General features: G+C 38.0%; 1 protein-coding gene across 1 annotated transcript in view; it reads left to right on the top strand.

The window, feature by feature from the left end:
• LOC111062983 (phosphoribosylformylglycinamidine synthase-like) overlaps nt 1-21,161 on the top strand; it is a 75,552-nt gene that overhangs the window by 47,844 nt on the left and 6,547 nt on the right. The window contains exons 17-18 of the mRNA XM_039441865.1: nt 16,434-16,708; nt 18,591-18,807. Of these exons, the coding sequence (XP_039297799.1) occupies nt 16,434-16,708; nt 18,591-18,807 (492 nt within the window). The remainder of the gene's footprint in view (nt 1-16,433; nt 16,709-18,590; nt 18,808-21,161) is intronic.

Below are 21,161 nucleotides of genomic sequence, written 5' to 3'. Positions count from 1 at the left end.
AATGGCACAAATTTTGTTGGTACTTCCCGCCATTTAAACGAAGTGAATAAATTTCTGTCAGAACAACGTTCTAAGCTAGACACTGAATTCGTTCGGCGTGAAATTAAGTGGCATTTCTCTCCACCAGGTAGCCCAACTTTCGGAAGTATTAAATCAGCCAAGACTCTGCTGAAGAACCAGATTGGTGATAACTCCTTGACCATGGAAGAGTAATTCACTGTATTTTGCAGAATTAAAGCTATATTGAATAGCAGACCGCTTATTGAATTGACATCAGACACAATTGATGATCCAAATATTCTAACACCTGGACATTTCACCATTGGTAGAAATATCATTCAAGTACCTGAAATTCCGTTTGATTTCAAGACTACAATCAAACAGAGATGGAATCATTTGCGTCAAATAGTACAAGGTTTCTGTCACAAGTGGTCCACAGAATACCTGCACACCCTCATACAGAGAAATAAATGGCAGAAGAGTTCGGAACCAATTAAAATTTTCCAAATTGTATTGGTTCAAAATTTAAATACGTCTCCAACCGAGTGGCCACTTGCTCCTGTTGAAAAACTTCACCCTGGACTTGATGGCGTAGTCAGAGTTGTTACTGTGCGCACATCAAGCAATGAATTCAAGCGAGGAGTCAATCACCTCTTTATTCTGCCTATCAACTAGAGGAGTTATAGGCCCCTTTGTACATAGTTTGTTTATTCTACGCATTTCAAGTTATTTGTCATTTCTCAAGTACATTTTTCATATTTTCGTCGTATTCGCGAATCCTTGTGCTATGAATTTTTCAAGTGTTTTCATTTTTTCCCTCCAAAATCTGTTTGAAATATGTTATTTCAAGTGGGTGGAATGTTAAGGATTACATGCCATCTATTGGTAATTGTGTAAACTACTCCAATTATGGAAACGCAAGTCATCCCCTCTCCCTTCCTTTTTTCTTGACCTTGGCTTTGTATGAGGAGTTCAGACGTCTCCAAGTCAACATTGTGTCATCTCGCCTGTACATGGCTATTTTCGTGACGCTCTCAACTCAATTTTCCGTAAGTTTCATACCTATCTATACAGTCATATTTGCTCAAAAGTTAATAAACTCAGTCCTCCATAATTCTCATTGTGCTATCTCTCACATCATGGTCTCTCGCGGGCTAAGGATTGAATCAGTAAGTTACGGAAAGTTGTGTCTTATTTCTAACGTTTATAACTCGTGAAAAAGTGTATTGTGTTTATCATTACTTATTAAAGCATTGATTACTTGCTCAAACGAGCATAAACAGTGCATAAGTGTTTTGTTTATAACAATACGTTACAAACGTTCTTAAAACATTCAGTGTCGTGTTTGTTACTTCGTGATCACAATTTTCAAAGTTTTTATCGATCAGTGTTTCGATATTCCTACCCTGTTATTCAAAAAGAACACAAAAATCTGTAAAGATCACCGTTTGTTTCACGTCAGTACCCTTATCATGTCAAAATTTATCGAATTTCACAAATTTTCCTGTTTTTCTCTCGGAATTTCCATATGACGCCTTCGCCATTATTGTGAGCAAAGGTCGCGTCCTTCTCTTTTACGTGCTTGTGTCAATTCGTGCATCTCATCATCGGTTGTCATCGGCAGACTTCGGATCTACATCTCCAGGTAAAACACATCAGGGTCAAGATTCTCCTTCCCCTCCTTTGTTCACCTCTCTAATTGTGTTTCATTCCGTAGCACCTAGCAGATCTCTCACATCTTTTATTCATACTTTCTCTCTCACATACTTTCTTAATTAACTCACTTTTTAATTACTTGAGATTATTAGAGAATATACTCTAAATATTTACCCATAGAGTTTTCAAGCCAATATGTTTATGTTTATGTTTTGAAGGGACGTATTCAAAGATCCAAAGGTTCAAAGAACCTCACATGTCAACCGAAGCTTATTGTGTGTCCCAAGAGTATGTTAGTTAGGCAAACCAACTCCCATGTCCTTTACAAGATCCAGGAGTTCTTCCCTATACCAACATCCCATTCCTCACCTGGTTGCTTACAGCCAAACAGAGGCCTTCTTCTAGCTCCAAGACTTTCGCAATCCAGTATGATATGCTTAGCAGTCTCTTCAGACTGATTACAAAGCCTACACATCTGGCTTTCATTTCTGAGTCCAATTGTGTGGAGATGTTTCCTGAATTGGCCATGTCCAGTTATCAGGGCAATTACCTGCTTGACCTGACCTCTACCCAGACTCACCAGCCACCTGGTGAAGTGAGGGCTTGCATCTGCCAGCAGTCTTTTGCCAAGTGCTTGACCAGGGTGACCCTGTCATTGCTGGTGGTGTAAGTCCCTGGACCATTTATTTATTGTGTGGAAGGCAGTTGTTTACTTATGCCACAGCCCGGCTCTGGGCCAAGGAATGGCATATTAGAACCCCGCTTAGCAAGCTCATCTGCACGCTCATTACCTCCTATGCCTACATGGCCAGGCACCCAACCAAGATGCACAGAGTTAAGCGTTGCAAGCCTGCTGAGCGTTTTGTGGCACTCCCACACCAATTTGGACTTGATTTTATTGGAATCAAGAGCCTTGAGGGCTGCCTGACAGTCTGACAGGATTACTATATGCTTATTGCAGTAGCGCCTGGCAATGCTTATGTTGGCACAAGCCATGATGTCCCAAATCTCTGCCAGAAAGATGGTGCAGTGTTGTCCAGACTTGCATAGACTTGTGTTCTAGGTGATTCACTGTACACCCCGTAGCCAGATTTCCCTTCAATGAGAGAACCGTCCGTGTACCAGACAAGGCTGCCTCTTTTGGGATAGGGCCCTTCCTCAGACTTCCACTCCTCTCTAGAGCAGAATTTAACAGAGAAAGGTTTAGTCAAAACCAACTCCGTGCTCATGACATCTGACATCATCTCAAGCACAGGGCTGTAAGCAACAGCTTTGGCAATTGTGCAGTGGCCTGTTCCAGACAGGCCTTCTCTCCATTGGCCTGCAACTTTTAGTTGATAGGCTGATTTCCGTGCCTCTGCCATAATAAAAATGTTCAATGGCAGTAAGCCAAGAGCAACTTCAAGAGTTGCTGATGGGCTGCTCCTGAAAGCTGCAGTGACTAGAAGTGTTTGCATCCTTTGTAGACTTGTGAGTTTGGCTGTGGCTGTAACCTGGTTGACCTTTGTCCACCAGACTAGTGATCCATAAGTTACCTGAGGCTTTATTACTGCCTTGTACAGCCACAGAGCTATGTGAGGCTTTATCCCCCACATGGTGCCTGCAAATCTTCTGGTCGTCATAAGCGCCCATTTTGCTTTATGCAGTTTATTGTTTAAATGATTGTTCCAAGTCAGCTTTGAGTCAATGGTCAGCCCTAAATATTTGACTGTACTTGATACTTCAAGCCATGTAAATCCAAGTTTCAACCTGGAGAGAGACTCCAGGTTCTTTTTCCTTATAAATGGAATGACTGCAGTCTTCAAGGGATTTATACTTAGTCCCTCTCCAAGACACCAGTCGTTACAGGTTTGAGGTTGACATTCCTGACGTCAGCAACAATGTTGGTGAACTTTCCCTGTATCATGAGGACTATATCATCAGCATAGTCCTGTACAAAGACATCTTTACTTGTGAGTTCATTAAGGAGACCATCGACCACAAGGTTCCACAGAAGACGTGAAAGCACACCTCCCTGCAGACAGCCCCTCGCAGGCGCAATCACCATCGACTCACCTTGAAGATCAGCCATGATCCTCCTGGAGCAGAGCATGGCCTCAACCCACCTACATATGGCAGGCTCAAGACCTCGACCCCGGACTGCTCGGACTATGGCCTTGTAAGTGACATAGTCAAATGCACCCTCAATGTCCATGAAGGCACACAGGGCAATCTCCCTGGCAGCAAGGCTGTCCTCCACCCTGCTCACAAGCTGATGCAGGGCTGTTTCACAGGACTTCCACACTGATTCCTGTGGAGGGAGTGTCTGAAAGCACTCCCTTCCTTAGATGTCTTTCCACCAGTCTTTCCAGCATCTTCAAGAGAAACAATGTGAGATTGATGGGACGAAATGATTTTGTAGTTGAGTAGTCTTCTCTTCCTCTCTTTGGATTGAAGACCACTCTACTGAGGCACCAGGCTTGAGGGATGTACCCATAGGCCAGTCTTGCTCTAAAAAGTTCACACAAGAGAACTAGTAGAGCTTCTGGTCCTTGCTGCAGCATAGCTGGTATTATGCCATCTCCCCAGGAGATTTGAAGGGGCTAAACTTGGATATGGCCCATTTAACTTTGGAGAGTGTGACAATTTGCCTGGCTAAAATCCAGCTTCCACGATCAGCTCTTGGCCATGAGCTCATTTTGCTGTTGCCAGATCTGCCTGAGCAATCACTCTCAAAGGTATAATCTGGAAAGTCAGTCTCAAGAAGAAGTTTGAGACTTCCATCAATTCCAGTGGTATATTGTCCCCCTGGTGACCTAAGAGTCCCCAAGAGGCCAATTGGGCTTGAAGCTAATACACACTGCAGTCTCGCTGCTGCACTGAGACTCTTTACCTCTTGTGTAAATTGTCTCCAAGAGTTTTCTTTAGCTTTCTTGATTGCAAGAATGTATTCTGTGAGTGCCCTGTGGTATGGCTCACAAATACGGCTCCGTTTGCAATGGTTATGAAGCTTCCTTATAGCTGCTCTTTTGCGGTCAAGGTCAGCAGTCCACCACTTAGTATTGGTGTGACTCTTTCCCCGCTGCAATGGACAACTGTCCTGAAAGCAGCTCATGATTGCATTCTGAAGGTAAGAAGCAATCTGATCAATGTCTGCAAAGCAGGTAACACTCCTGCCCAGTGACCCAAGTTGAGACAGAAGGTCAGACTTATAGTGTGACCATCTGTTTTCCTCGGATTCCAATAGCGGGAAGAGCCGCCCTCGCTTTGCATGTCGAAACAGACACACCTGTGATCAGACAGAGAGGCCTCATGACTTACGTGCCAGTTGTCAATGACCCTTAGGAGTCCTTCTGAGCAGAATATAATGTCAATAACCTCAATCCGGTTTCGTGTAATGAACTTCGGACGGTTTCCAACATTACAGACATAAATATTCCTGGATATGAGAAACTGAAGAAGAGCCTCACCACGTGGGTTTGTGTCTGAGCTTCACCATCCAGTTGTGTGGTGAGCATTGGCGTCACAACCTACAAGGAGTTGTCGACCGCCAGCACAAGATGACTCCACCAGGAGTTCAAGTTCTCTTGATGGAGGAAGATCTCCAGAGTCATAGAGCAAGTAGGCTGAGCATGCAGTTTTGCTCCATTTCCTGCCCTCATAGCTCCAAGTTAATGAGATCACAGTAAGATCTCTGGAACAGAATTCATTAAGAGTTAGGCAGTCCATACCCTTTCTCATAAGTATGCAGGTTCTGACATTCTTGAGAGAGGTACAGTATATCAACCTACCCTTGGTATCGCCCAGGCCTGCAACTCTTCCTCGGTGAAGCCATGGTTCTTGGATCAGTGCCAGGTCAAATCCCTCTCTGAGGAAGAACTGGCAAAAAGCAGCAGATGCTGCTTTACTGTGTTGGAGATTTATTTGAAGGACCCTGGGCATTATCCTTAACTGTTGTTGAGATAATTGAAACCTGCCAGAGTCCTAGGTTGGCTCTAGAGTTGGCTGACCTGACAGCACTAAAGCAGGCCTCATCCAGGAAACAGACAAATCCATAACCTTTCGGGTCCAGCTTGGCTGGCAGGACATTCCACTCCTTCACCTTCAAGGTGGGGTTCTGCTTGTCGAGCATCTCAATGATCTTTTCCTGAGCTTTCTTCAGAAGCAATGGATGAGCTCTAAAGAATACCCTCACTGACCTCAAGATTTCTTTTCTCAGGCCGACAATTAGTTTCGTTTCCCCAATCGGTTTGAGTCTGGGGACGAGTGCCTCCAGCCAATGCTTAGTAGCATCGTTGATGCAGGATATGATCAAGGCATCCTTCTCCATGTAGGTGCCTGCAAACGATGAAATGCATCTATCCTCAAGGAGTAGGAGCTCATTTGTGAGGGTTCTTGTTTTTCTGGACTTTTGAGGAGCTCATCCTCCTCCTCCAATTGGGATGGTGTGATAGAGCTTACCTCATCCATATCATGATCAGTAGAAGCTTTCTCAAGGTTAGCCTCTACATAAGAGTGCAACAGTACCTCCTGTGTACCTGAAGCAACCATTTCGAATTGAGGAATCTGCCCTAATGGGGCAGATCCCAATGGGTTTGAGGTCGAGGCAACTTCCAGAGTTGCCTCGGGGTTTGGTTTTGGTTTTTTAGTTTTTTCTCTGTCCATGTGATTCCCACGAGCAGCTAGGGAAGTACGGTCGACCCAGACAGAGTCCCGCATGTCCAGGCAAGGCTATGTACTGCAGGAGGGCGCCTGGTATCCTGCCGGCACCGTTAGTGGCACCTTGTATAGAAGGCCTGGTACCATCCACCCATCAGCACGGTCCACATAACACCATGGGTTGGCCTGAAACAAGAAAGAGGGAAAGGAAGAAAGAAAGAAAGAAAGAAAGAAGAGTGAATGGCCAAGGAAGGCCGACAGATGAAAAAGGTAAGAAAGAAAGAATGGCACACAGCTAACCCAATTGAAAAAGTGCCATTCTAGAAATTAACAGATCCAAAGCATACTAAGAAGGAGAAGAAGGGTTTTGGATGAAGGGCTTTAGAAAGGGGCCCCTTTCAGTCGCCTCCTACGACAAGCAGGGATACTGTGGACAAATTCTGGCTTCAACAGATTCTTGAGTCCGATGTTCGACTCAAAGCTCCCCCAGCCCACAGGGTTCTAATCCTCTGGAAGTGAGATATTTTCGCCCCATCAAAAGCTTAAGAATATCCTATTCAAAAACAAGTTGCTCACAAGTTGTTCCCTTACATAAAACCACTATGTTCAATAATTCTTTTTCGTTATCTTCCATCAATGTATGCAATTATCTGTGAATTTTTGTAACTTTCTTCCCTGAACTGCTGTTTTTGGATTGTACATAAATATTTATAGTAGCTATTTATAATTTCTCTTTTTTAGTTTCTTTGAGTTGTTATGGCTTGACCTATGAATGCATAAATATATGCATTTGTGCGTGTGTGAGTAATACACATACTCCTATATGAGAAGTTTTGATCGATACATCTGTCGGATCCATTTAATTTCATTTTGGAAATAAAATTGAATTGTAACCGATGATAATGATTATTATTATGAAGATGATGATGATGATGATGATGATGATAATAATAATGATAAGTCATGAATAGACCTAGTTTTAGGTGGGTTCCGAACCATCATGAAGTGATTTTGGCGGAGCATACCAGTGTGTTCTTAGATCATGGCGCTTATTACCGGTACCGGTACCTTATCTGTGCGATATAATGTGCATAATAAATAACTCAATGCTTCTAGAGAATGTTTCAATTTCTATGAATTCAATTTCAATTTTTTTATAACTAATGAAACTGTCAACTTTGAATATATTGTTATGTACGATAATTCATTCAGTAATTAAAAATTGAAACTACCCTACTGACGTGGTTTAGAGGCGGAAGTGGATTTACTTGCTAAATCTTGCCTAAAGATTAATGAGATTGATAGTAAATGATTGTTTATTGGTACATTGAATTACTTACTTCTGTGTCGCGGGTTATTTTTTAAATGACACTTAATAATTAAATTCACTTCTATGTCATAAGTTAAGGAACTGGAATAACCAACCGGCTTTTTTAAAAAGAATTATTTATTTCAACATTCTAATACATCTAATACATGGTTATAAGCGATGTACGCTCTACGAGCTCTGGCAACAGACTGACTCGAAAAAGCAACTAAACTAATGGCTAGTAAATAACAATGCATAGCTACATCAGCATTATAAAGGGGGTTACCAAATGTAACTCCTCCCCCCCAAGTGTGAAGCTGCCCTCAGCTTCAAAATAAAATAGTATTAAGTCCAAGTACAAAAATTAAGTATTAGTTACATGGCAATCTTGGATACATTTGTTGGGAATCGGTATTAACAATATCGTTATTCACGCCAGAATTACAATTATTTGAGTTAGAAATGGACAGTTTTTGCCAAATTATTTTAATAAAAATGAATATCAATAAAATTACAACCAAAATAAATAATATAGTAGTTACAATAATATAGATGATTCTATTGTCTTGTAGAGGTAAGTCATCAATAATATCAAGTTGTTGAAATTTTATGTTTGCAGTATGTACTTCATCAAAACTAAAATTAGAAATCTTCTTATTTTCTATAAGTTTAGTTGGCACAATAACTTCATTTTCCCAAAATATGTTTGGTCTGTAATATCCAATTAAAGTCTCTGAGTTATCAATTTTTAACAATTTAGTTTTTCTGTTTGGAAAGAGAGTAACATTTTTCTTCTTGGCAGAACTGTAAATTATACATGAACTTACATTAATAATATAAAACTATCAATTATGTTAATATATTTCACTAAAGAAGATCCATCTTTTAAAACTAATTTATTACATCCATTTAAATCTCTATCATCTAACAATTGTTCAATACATAAATTTTCAATACGACTTATATTACTACAATAATAATTATCATTGATAAGTTCGCAAGTTCCAAAAAATAATTTATCATTACGGAGTACAAAAGAAGGATGTACAATTGTTGTTACAATTTCATTTTCTTGAATGACAGGATATGACAACAGGAAAAATGTTTCATAAATTGCCGACTGTAGCGGTACTTCAATGAAATAAGAAATGTGGTCTTTAAACATTGCACAATGGACTTTGCTGAGTTTCCATATTACACTGACATCGTTTGAAATGAAGCTAAAATTCGAATTTCGGTGCATGAGAAAAAGTTCATCGTGAGAAATAATAGTCGAGTGGAGTACATTCAATTTACAAAATTCTAAGCTTGTTACAATATCAGAAATTTTATTATTTAAAAGCAAGAGAGAGTCAAATAACAATGAGGATTGCTGATTAAGTTCGATTCTGTTTGATTCATTATACAATGAATTAAAGTAATTACTGATTTTCATATTATTTGATCGTATTGTTTTCATTTCATTGTTGAATTCCTCCATTAATTTATGATTAACAGCAAATTGTTTTTCTACATTATTACTAAGATGGTATTCGTTTGATTGCACAGTTTGTAAAATTTTATCATATCGTTCCTTATCGTTAGCGTCCATATTACCAGTGAGCCAAGAAAGTGCAGATCCTACACTATTAAAAAGGCCTCGTTTTTGTCTATAATTAATTGATTGGATTTGATTTAATTTACTCTTCGTATACTTTAAATTTAATTTCATGATGCTTAGGCGACTCTTATCAATATCCTTATTAGCTAAAAAATCAATAAATGTTTCTATATTACTTAATTCTAATCTTAAATAGCTAGTACTTATTTTATGAACATATGTGTATGTCGTGTTAACAATAAAGGAGTTCTGAATTTTAATGGGAGCAACACCGGAGGATTTGCTCAGATCAATCATTTCATAAGGTGCTGCTGGGGCCAGCAACAGGAGAAGTAGGATTGGTATCATCGTGTCCTGTAACACATAAGTTCTTTCGTTTCACCAGTTTTTTGGGGCGTTTCATTCTATTGGGGTGTACTTTAAATGGGCGTTTCTGAATTGCTCGAGGGTTCGTAGCTAGTTTATCGTCTTTACTGTAGTTTACTTTGAAGAATTTCGGTTTAGTTTTTTTGTTAAAAGTTGTTTTAATGTAAGGTTCTTTTTCAATTTCTACATCCTTTTCACGATTGACATTCAGTTGTTCAGTGCGTGTTTGTTTTTCGGATTCAATTTTATTCTTTATCAACTTGTGAACTAAGTTCATTCTTTCTAAATATTGGTGAGACTGTTGTTCTGTCACCAATCTTTCCGTAACTCTGTTAACAAAAGGATTGTTTGATATGCCATAAGTTATTTCCATGGGAGTCATTTTCAGAGTTGAGTTGAGCGTATTATTAAATGCTATAACTGCTAGTTTCATGTTTGTTTCTGTTGAATTGTTTTTATTCTCCAATTGAATTGCATTTAGGATTTCGATAAGCGTAGAATGAGCTCTTTCAATTAAGCCCTGAGAGTCTGGGTGTCCAGGAGTGACATAGTATGCTTCAACACCGTACAATCTCAAAAAGTCGCGTAAACCTGCATTGTCAAACTCACGGCCGTTGTCCATTTGTATAATTTTGGGTAGGGGAAAAGATGAAAAATAATCATTCAGGCGTTCTTGAATATCGATTTGGTTCAAACTTTTTAGGGGATGGACTGTTAATCGTTTGGAAAAACAATCAATCATTGTCAAAAACTTTATTTTATCGTATTGGAAACAGTCAATTTGTAGTTTTTCAAATGGTTTATCTGGAGTAGGAGTGACTTTATATGTGACTCTAACAGGTTGTCTATCATACTTTACTTTCAGGCATACAGCACACTTGTTAATGTAATCTGTTACGTCTCGTAGCATTGATGGCCAGTAATATCTTCTTCTTACCTGATTATACGTTTCATTGATACCTCTGTGGTACGTCTTTCCTTCATGGTGATTTGAAATTATCTGTTTTTGTTCATCAGTATCCACTATATCTAAATTCATTTTCTTATACCTTTTCAGTTTTATCGAATCGAACGTTTCTAATAACACATTTTTAAAATTGTTGAAAATTTTCTCGTACTCATCATACAAAACACCTTCTCGCGAACAGAAAACTCCATATACTGTTTTTGGTTTCAAAAACTCAATACATTTATTTTTCATGTCATCATAATCGTTAGCGTTCCTAAAATAAATGGTCAATCGTCTTTTACCAAAAATTTTTCTTAATTGAGGGGCTTGGTCACCTCTTTCAAGAATAAGTTGGTTATGCTCAATATTAAGCAACTTATCATCATCAGCTATAACTACCTGTTCATTTGAGCTTTCTTGCGAGTGTATCGTAGCTAAGCTGCGATTATCGTTCTCGGCTTCTTGTTCGTCATCATTATTATCATTACTCACGATATTCTCACGATCAATGTCATCATAAGCATTATTATTTACAAAGTTTCCTTGATTAGCATTATTTACTAAGTTATCATTACCAGTATTATCATTCCGCTCGCCTAATGTACCTATTCGTTGAAAAAAATCTTCGTAGGTACTACTATCTATCGAGGGTACGTCAGTGTTAGTATTGAACCTTATCAAATCGTCTATACTTATATCATCATATTCGTGGGGGTCATCATAGTATTCTCCAAACCTTGAAAATCATTCACAAAACCTCGAAAACCATCCTCGAAACCTCGAAAACCATTCTCTTCATTTTCCATCATAGTGACGTCATAAGGACGGGACAAAGCATCCGCTACAAAGTTGGTTTTCCTTTTATGTAGGTAATGTCAAAATCGAATTCTTCTAACAAAAGTTTCCATCTTATCAATTTGGAATTTGGCTCTTTAATACTATGAAGCCATTGGAGAGGTTTGTGATCAGTCTGAATTAAAAACTTACGTCCATATAAGTAGGGCCTAAAATATTTACAACACCACACAATAGCCAATAGTTCTTTTTCTATGGTTGAAAGATTGATCTCATTTTTGTTCAATGTCCTTGAAGCATAGGCAACAGGTAGATCTTTACCATTGAAAATCTGTGAAAGCACTCCTCCAATAGCAAAATTGCTAGCGTCAGTAGTAACTATGAATTGTTTAGAAAAATCGGGTAACTGCAATATTGGACTGTTTTGTAGCATTGTTTTCAGTTTTTCAAATGCATTAACGTACTCCTTATTAGAAATGTCAACCTTGACATCTTTTTTCAAAGCTTGAGTCAGAGGCTTAGCGATTTTTGCATAGTTTTTGATCATTTTTCTGTAGTAACCAGTTAATCCTAAAAATTGTTTTATTTGTTTTTCGGTTTTGGGAATCGGGAAGTCTTTGATTGCTTTCAATTTGGCGGGATTTGGTTGAATTCCTTCTTCTGAGATTACATGTCCTAGGTACAACAATTCTCTTTTGAAAAATTCAGTTTTATCGAGCTGTATTTTAAGATTGTGTTCTTTCAATTTTTTGAAAACGGATCTCAAATGTTTCAAATGCTCCTCTAAATTGTCAGAGAATACAATTATGTCGTCCATATACACTAAAACATTCGGCATTCTAGCAAATAGTATGTTCATATTACGCTGAAAAAATGGGGGTGCATTTTTCAATCCAAAGGGAAGCCTTAGAAATTCGAAGTGGCCGTCTTCTGTTGAAAAAGCTGTTTTTGGGACAGACTCTGGGTCCATTTCAATCTGATGGAAACCAGAATATAAATCTATCGTCGAGAAATACGTAGCTCGTCCTATTTTTCCAAATAGATCTTCAATATTGGTAGAGGATATTTGTCAGCTATAGTTTTTTCATTGAGTTTTCTGTAATCGATTACCATTCTAATTTTCTTTTGACCAGAAGCATCCATTTTCTTGGGAACTACCCATATTGGAGAGTTGTATGGGGAGTTTGAGGGTTGAATTATTTTGTTCTTTAGCAACTTTTCTATCTCAATTTGAACGTCTTTCTTGAAAATTTGAGGGTACCTATAATTTCTTGTGTATACAGGATTGTCATCAACTGTGTTGATTTTGTGTTTGAGTAAGTTCGTCGACCCTAGAGGGATATTTTCAAGTTTGATTATTTCGGGAAATTTAATTACTAAATCAAATATCTCCCTTTTCTCTTCATCATTCATATGATCTGTACGCAAAGTTTCAAAAATCAAATTCTTCACTAATGCAAAATGTTCGGGACTCTCGGTCACTGATTCATTAGTTGGCTCATAAATAGTTTCTATCTCATCTATTTCCATGGGTTCAGGACTGATGGTCATGAGTTCATGAGAAAACGCTAGACATGTACATTCATCATTAACTATATCTACTATACCTTCTTCAATACTAAATTTATCATTTGTTACAGGTTTAAGCAATCCTCGTCCTACATTGGGAATAGACCTAACTGGGACAGTTATCACATTAAAACCTGGTTTCAATTCAATTTCGTTACTACTAGAATTCATTACAAATAATAATTTTTTCGATCCATTATCATAATCTAACGTCTTATCCTTGAAATTAACATTGGCATTGAGTACACTTAGAGTTTCATGTCCTAATAAAATGTCATACTTCTTAGAAAATTCAAATAAATACATCTTAATTCTAGCACACATTGGAAACACTTGTGACGAGTTCATAAAAATATACTCATCTCCTTTTCTTTCACCAGCAGGTGTCTTCACGATAAATTCTTCCTTAAATCTAGTCACATCAGGTGGTACAATAGCGGGATTTATATAGTTCTTCACTGATCCAGTGTCAACAAGCCATTTTAGATTAGAATCATCGACAAAGTACGGGAGGGATTTGTTGATAATCTTCAACTCGAACTGATTGGCGGGTCCCCCGAAGGAGCTGGGCCTAATCCTAAAAAACGGTCTGCCAATTCGTTTACAGCTGAAGTGAGAGAATCGATTTGAGTTTGCATAGATTGAACGAAACTAGTTTCATCAAGTGGAGTGACATTTACGTTAGATTCGTCAATGCAATTTCCTTCCATATAATGAACATCGTGGAACGAATTGTTCCGTGCAGAGTTGTTACTACGATTGGTTGAAACAGTACGCATTGAGACAGTATTTTGAGAATTCCAATTTGGAGACTGTCGAACGTTTTGTGCACCGCCTTGGAAATTACGAAAGTTACTGTTGAAGGATTTTGGTTGGACAGTTTGAAATTGAGACTGCTGAAATCTTGCGTTAAATGGTACTAGATTCTGTTGAGGCTGTTGAGATTGGATTTGTGGAGGTTGTTGGAATTGGTTGTGTTGAAACCTATATTGGTTAAAAGGAGCAAAAGTTTGCTTGAAGGGTTGTTGGAAACTTCGAGGTGAATACTGCCTGAATTGGGGAAACACTGATCGCGGTTGAAAGAAGTTACGCTGCCGAAATTGAGGATTGATAACTGCATTATCAGACACAGATTCCGTAAGTTTCAATTGATTTAGCACAATACTGCAATCACTGCGAAGGGTGTCGCGGGCTTCGTCCAAGTTCTTAAGCTTGTAGACTTGGAGATGAGCTCCGAGTGTTGGATGAACACCGTGAATAAGTGTCCTTACAAGTGTCATGTCAAGTTGTTCAAGAAGGTTTTTGAGTAAGTCGCCGGATACACCGTCTAATTTGTAGCGAGTAACTACCCTGGTTCGTTTTTCGTTTAGTCTGTCAAGAAAGTCAAGGGGATGTTCATGTTGAAAAGTTTTCATGATAGCAATCTCTGCTATGAGGTCTGGAACAGTACGTTTATCGGAAAAGTGTTTCTTTATGAGTTGAATAAGTTCGATTACATTGGAGCACTCACTATTTTGAACTACGCTATCAGCTGTGCCTTCTAAGTTGTGAAGTGCAGCGGTATACAAAAGCCAGTGGTTCTGGTCACGTTGAGTTTTTTCGATAGCATCATTACAGTAAAGTCTGATAGGTTCCTTTTCAAAGTCGAAATAAGCGATCGCGACACGAATCGGAAAACTAATATTGTCAAACGAACAACATCGGAAAACTGCGCGAGGGTGGTTCGGGCGCCAGTTAAGGAACTGGAATAACCAACCGGCTTTTTTAAAAAGAATTATTTATTTCAACATTCTAATACATCTAATACATGGTTATAAGCGATGTACGCTCTACGAGCTCTGGCAACAGACTGACTCGAAAAAGCAACTAAACTAATGGCTAGTAAATAACAATGCATAGCTACATCAGCATTATAAAGGGGGTTACCAAATGTAACTATAGAAAATGAAAAATAGTATTTGAATTTGATTTATTGGTAAATACCAAGTATGTTGAAGTTAATAAAACTAAAATTTATTGATTTAAAAAAAGTTGAAGAAAAATAATTTTTATCCCTAAAAATCATCGTATGGAATAAATATGAAAATAAAATTAATCGATTATAATCAATCAGTGTCCGCTAAAACATAAGAAAAAACATTCTTTTCACCTCTGAAGTGTTCTTCTAAAAAGGATTGAAAATTAAATACGAGAACCACTGCCAACTAACCAACAAATTACCAACTTAATACTTGATACTCATCAAGAATCAATTCCATAGAAGTTTCAGAACAGATCAGTTCTTTCCACTCTCATACGCGCTTGCCTTTTTCGACTATATTTCTAATAAATAGAACGTCAATAATAATTATTCAATCATTCAATTATTGAAAAAAATAAATTGGAGATGTGACGTGGAAAATGGAAATCAGAAACGGAGTGAAAAATGTTGAAAGCAGAGGGAAAAAACGGGATGGAGTGTGGGAATTACGCAGGAATCGTTCGTATTAGCAGCACTCACTCAGTGATTCATGCTACCAGGCTAACAGAGTTCAAAAGGACGTCACATCAGAAGAAGCCACAAGCTGCCGAATCATTCTCACTTGAGTTGTAGAAGCTGCTATTTCTCTCTGCTGCCTTGGTAGCTAGTTCGGCATAAAATGATTCAGTCGCGTTCGGTCCATAAAATTTGCTCCGTGTTACCGAGCACTGTGTGACTGGAGGTGATACTGGCAATGAACAAAGTTACTTCGTTTATGTGCAACTTTTCAAAAAAGGAACGTCATTCCAATTAATAACGAAATTATTATTATTATTATTCCAAAGTCAATCAATTGAAGGAGTATAATTGGAAATTATAATATAAAATATATTATGATATTCTATAAAAAATGTGATTATAAAAAAATATTCCTGTTTCTTTAAGTTCGCTATTGTGGTTGTAGTATTATTAAAGAACTACTACTGACAGCTGTGTGGAATCACATTACATTACAGTTTAAACAATAACATGAACTCTATAAAGCATAAATAAATGTTAGGCCTTGGCAATAAATGATTTTCATAAAACATAATGCCTGTAGCACCCTTTTATTATGTACAAAAATAAATATATAATGAATTGTCAATATATATGGTACGTACATACCTTTCTGAAGTAAGTATCTTAGGCCTTTAGGTGAGTAAATGAACGGTTTGTCAACTCCAATAACAAAATGCATGATTTGAAATTTCTGATTCCAGCAAATTCTTTGTGTTCAATATCTTGAATTATTAAAATATTTTAAACGAAACCAGTATACTGCTATTTAAAAGCAGAAACCCAACCCCTGGGATATTTTTAGTGTTCCCACGCAAGGTAGTCTGCCAATAGGAGGGGAATACAAATTAGAAAATAATTGTAATTGTTTTGTTTTTTTTTGAAGTATTGGTTTGTTATATATTTTAATGTAACATGCTTAGTATCAATAGTAGCATCCACTATAAATAATACGTAATATTATTTGTAGAATATGAATGGTTTTTCGCTTTTGATAATATTTTTACGAATATTTTTATTTTGTACTTTTTAGAAAAGAAAATACTGGCTGGCCATGATATAAGCGATGGTGGGCTTGTTACATGTCTGGCCGAAATGTGTTTTGGAGGTATGAGTGGCCTGAAAGTCGACCTGACGCCTCGAATCGTGGAAGACGTCTCGCCTTTCCAGGTGCTTTTCAGCGAGGAGCTGGGCTGGGTAATCGAAGTTGACGAAGGCGATATGAATTACGTGCAATCGCATTTTTCAAACGCTGGCGTACATTGCCACAATATTGGAAAATCTAGCGGTTTTGGAATGATGTCTAAGGTTAGTCCTCACCAAAATAAGTATCTGCACTTAATTGTCACAATCAGAACTATTTATTTCAAAATTGAATCTAGTCATGATCGCTACACCATTATTAGTCTTAACCTTCTTCAGTAAATCTTGAAATATTTAGTGGAATTTACTAGAGATTGATAATTTTGTGCAATCCGAAACTAGTTTTTCAATTTTATTTTAAATTAGTGTTTGTGACAAGTTAGGCCAGTATTACATTGGAGCACAGACTGGATCACTAGTGGGATACCAGTGATGTCCGTGTGTAAAGCACACAGGTGGCCGGGTTGGCGACCCGAATGAGACACCCGGCTGGTGTCCTTGTTGAAATGAACTCGATAAGAACCAATGCCGCGCGATTCACTCGGACACCACATGTCCCATTTACGACCAAGCCTGGTGTCCTAATGTAATACGTGCCTATTATAAAGTGAACTTTATACAACGACTTGGAGTATTATAGTAACATGGTTTGCATTACAGATGCGTCATCTGAGCACAAATGTATATAAATAATTATTTATCCTAATATCAATTACCAGACTTCATGTAATACCTCAATTGATAACCAGACTGATAGCTTCATCTTCCATATCATTGATGGATGAAAATTTCACTGTCCTAGCATTAAGATCAATTTACTAGTAAATGGTGCGTCTGTAGGGAAAATATAACTGAACAAAATGTGTTTAGAATTGTGTTCTACATCTGGTTCAGTCATTAAAAGGACTTATTATTCAATTTTTTCCTGCTTTCAACCAACTCGAAAAAATTTGGCCTAAAATTATCTAAAACGAACATCTTCTGAACCGTGCGTTTGATTGGAAAATGTTACTGAACTAAAAGTGCTTAGAATTCAATTCTACATCATAAACAGTAATAAAAATTGCTTGACCCCTCTCCCCACGCCACGGAAGTGTAAGTTGTGCCAACTGGTGCCCTGTAGGTGACAAGTTGTCGGGGTGACACCTTGACGCCAGCGTGAAAGGTGTCAGGTTGTCGTGAACGTTGCCGTCAAACTATCCCCTGCAGGTACAGGAGACAAATAGTCGGGGTGACACTCTGTCGTGTGTGTGCGAGGTGTCAGGTTATCATGCTCAGCAATTAACCAATGCTTACAGTTAAAAGTGAATCTCAATATAATGTTATTCCAATCGTTTTACCATAGTGGTTAGTTAGTTGATTTCTAACCTAACAACAATTCAGCAATGTAATAATTTTCTTGAGCGGTCTTGTATAAAATAGTGTATGCAACGGTTTCATTCGGTCTTTAAAGCACTCGTGAGATATATAAAACACTCGCTCGCTTCGCTTCTCTCCTCTCAACTTCCATCTAATTCGTGCTTTAATATCCATCATTATAAAAGAGCTCCATAAACTAACTACTGCTATTCAATTATGATAATAATCTTCCTTTTTCTTCAAACTATTTTCAATTTATGTATTTTTAATATTATGTTTCATAATTGAGTATACTTTTGTCTATTGTTGCACATAGCTATAATAATCCTGATATTATTTTAGAAGATTTTTGCAAAACTATTGACTAATTACTGTCGCTGTGAACATTAACTGTAAATCGTAAACCCACTTTTGTGTGGGGGTTTCTATTCTTTTGAATCAAACCCAAATTCAATAAAAGTTTGTTTGCTTCATATTAGCTAGGTTTCAATGGATTCCTATTTTTGTGAATATTTATTTTCCTGTTTTTCTCCGAGTTTTTTGTTATCATTGATAAATACTCATTAATTATTATACTTTTTTCTTTCATTTTATTATTGTTGACTATAATTTTTCCCTGACATTCAGATTTTGTTTATTGTTGCTTTTTACGGAAAAATATATTTATATTGTTATTATATTCTGTTAGATACTTATCACCCATGGAGCCAAATGCTTGGTGGAGAGTTCTGTCCTCGGACTTCTTCGCATGTGGGAGGATTCCAGTTATAGACTGGAGTGTCGCCAAGCAAACCCTGACTGTGCCAGAGCCGAATATGAATTGTTGGAGCACCGTACAGCCCCTCACTACAACCTGACCTTCAATCCTGATCAGATCTTCCCAGTTGAGAAGTTAATGAAATCGAGTAAGTATTTTATAATGCTCTTCTCATTTATAGCTGTTCATCTATATTATCACCTACGTTGTACCTTACTACCCATCCTATTCCTTATTAGTTACATTCTGCCTCATTACTCAACTTACGCCTTATCATCCATGTAAAAATTGTCTGTAGTAATTTTCACCACCTTCTTAATTTACTAGTGATACCGTAATTAGGTCCTTACTTTATCATTAAATAACATCAGATTACTAATCATCTGAGCTGATTACTTTATCAGAACTAATCACACTTGACAACCCTTTTAATTTTAATTTATTTCATTCAAAGTTATAACATCTTCTGAATCCCTGCAGCTATGAGTTATTTGAGGGGTGAAACGAATCACAATCAGTATAATTGCAATTTACTAACCTAATATGCGCCCCCTGTGGGTTGGGGGAGCTTTGAGTCGAGCATCGTACTGAAGAATGTGTTGAAAACCAGAATTCACCCACAGTATCCCTACTTGTCGTAGGAGGCGACTAAAAGGGACCCCAAGGCAACTCCAGAAGTTGCCTTGCCTTCAAACCCACGGGATCTGCCCCATCAGGGTAGTTTCGGAGCGTCAAAAAGAAAAACCCAAGAGACCAGAGATGGGTGAAACTCCAGGCACAAATGTAGGTCAGGAGGCTTTGACCTTTGAAACAACAAAAAACATAACTCTACCTGGACCCTTGCCCTTTCTAGCATGATGAGCAATTTCAAAGCAAAACCCAAACCTATCCTTATGAAACATTATTAACTCCAGGCACAAATGTAGGTCAGGAGGCTGAGTCGAGGGTGACCAGGTGCCCTAGAGGCAATTTGGCGACCCCTCCTTCAGCGGAAAGACCTAAAAAAAGCCAGGAGTGGAACTCACGTAGGTCACGAGGCAATACGTCTTGGGAGAGGTGATGCTTTTGACCCTGCAGAGTTTGGGAGAGGCAAAAATATAAACCCAAGAGACCAGAGATGGGTGAAACTCCAGGCACAAATGCGGGTCAAGAGGCTGAGTCGAGGGTGGCCGGGCGCCGGGTGCCCTAGAGGCAGTTTGGTGTCCCCTATCTCAGCAGAAGGACCTACAAAAAGGCCAGGAGTGGAACTCACGTAGATCACGAGTTTGTGGGTGGTGAGGCCAAAACTCACCACTGCTCAAAGAAGGGCGGCCATCTAGGCAAAACTTCTTGGGAGAGGTGAGGCTTTTGACCTTGCAAAGTTTTGGAGGGGCAAAAAGAAAAAACCAAGAGACCAGAGATGGGTTGAAACTCCAGGCACAATGTGGGTCAAGAGGCAGATTCAAGGGTGGCCGGGCGCCCTAGAGGCAACTTGGCCACCTCTTCCTCAGTGGAAGTACTTTCAAAGAAGGCCAGGAGTGGAACTCACATAGGTCACGAGGACTAATCAGTCTGAAGAGACTGCCAAGCATATCACACTGGATCTCGACAAGCAACCAGGTGATGAATGGGATGTTAGCATAGGGAAAAACTCCTTGCTCTTGTAAAGGACACAGGTATTGGTTTGCCTAACTACTACTATTAACATACTACTTGGGACCACAATAAGCTTCGGTTGACGTGTGGGGTTCTTTGAACCTTTGGATCCTTGAATCCGTCCCTTCAAAAATAATTATAATAATCTAATATGCTGCAGTATTTTATTATTACAATATTACATAAAGTAACATTACACATATGCAAGCTCTTTCGAGCATGACCGCATATGGAAGTATCGAATACATAGGCCTACATATAAATTATGAATTACACATGATACTGATTAAGAGAAAATAAATACAGAGTTCAACATGAACGAAATTTAATTGTTTGAACATCAGAAATTTTTCCTCTCTTAAATTCGAACTGACAATGATATTAGTTAAGCATTAAGCACATATGAAGAAAGTACTTGAAATATTCTATAATTATCTAATATCTCTTAATACAATTTTAATTTTCAAATGTTGCTTAGAAATTGATCAACTAATTGACTAAATTATTCTAAATAAAATAAATAAATTTTACTGTCATAAACCAACATTTGTAATTGACAAAGTCACACATTAATAACAAAATATAGAACACAAAATACATTCATTCAGGTACTATCAAAAAATTCGTTCAAACAATAAAACGGTCTTTCAACAAACCAATTAAAAAGTATTTTTTTGAAATGAACAATTTTAGCACATTTGATCTCTGTAGGTAACTTATTATAGATCCTTAGTCCTAAGCTGTCATAATGCTTCATGCTTGTGGATAGAAGTTGATATGGTATATCAATTTGATGTTTATACCTTGTATCATGAGCATGAATTTTGCATCTTGACTTCAAATTAGGTAAGTTTTTCATTGTATAAA

Source organism: Nilaparvata lugens, chromosome X (genome assembly GCF_014356525.2).
Source record: "Nilaparvata lugens isolate BPH chromosome X, ASM1435652v1, whole genome shotgun sequence".
Classification (NCBI taxonomy): Eukaryota; Metazoa; Arthropoda; class Insecta; order Hemiptera; family Delphacidae; genus Nilaparvata; species Nilaparvata lugens.
The sequence above is the reverse complement of the archived record's forward strand: the minus strand, read 5'-3'. Positions and strand labels throughout refer to the sequence as shown.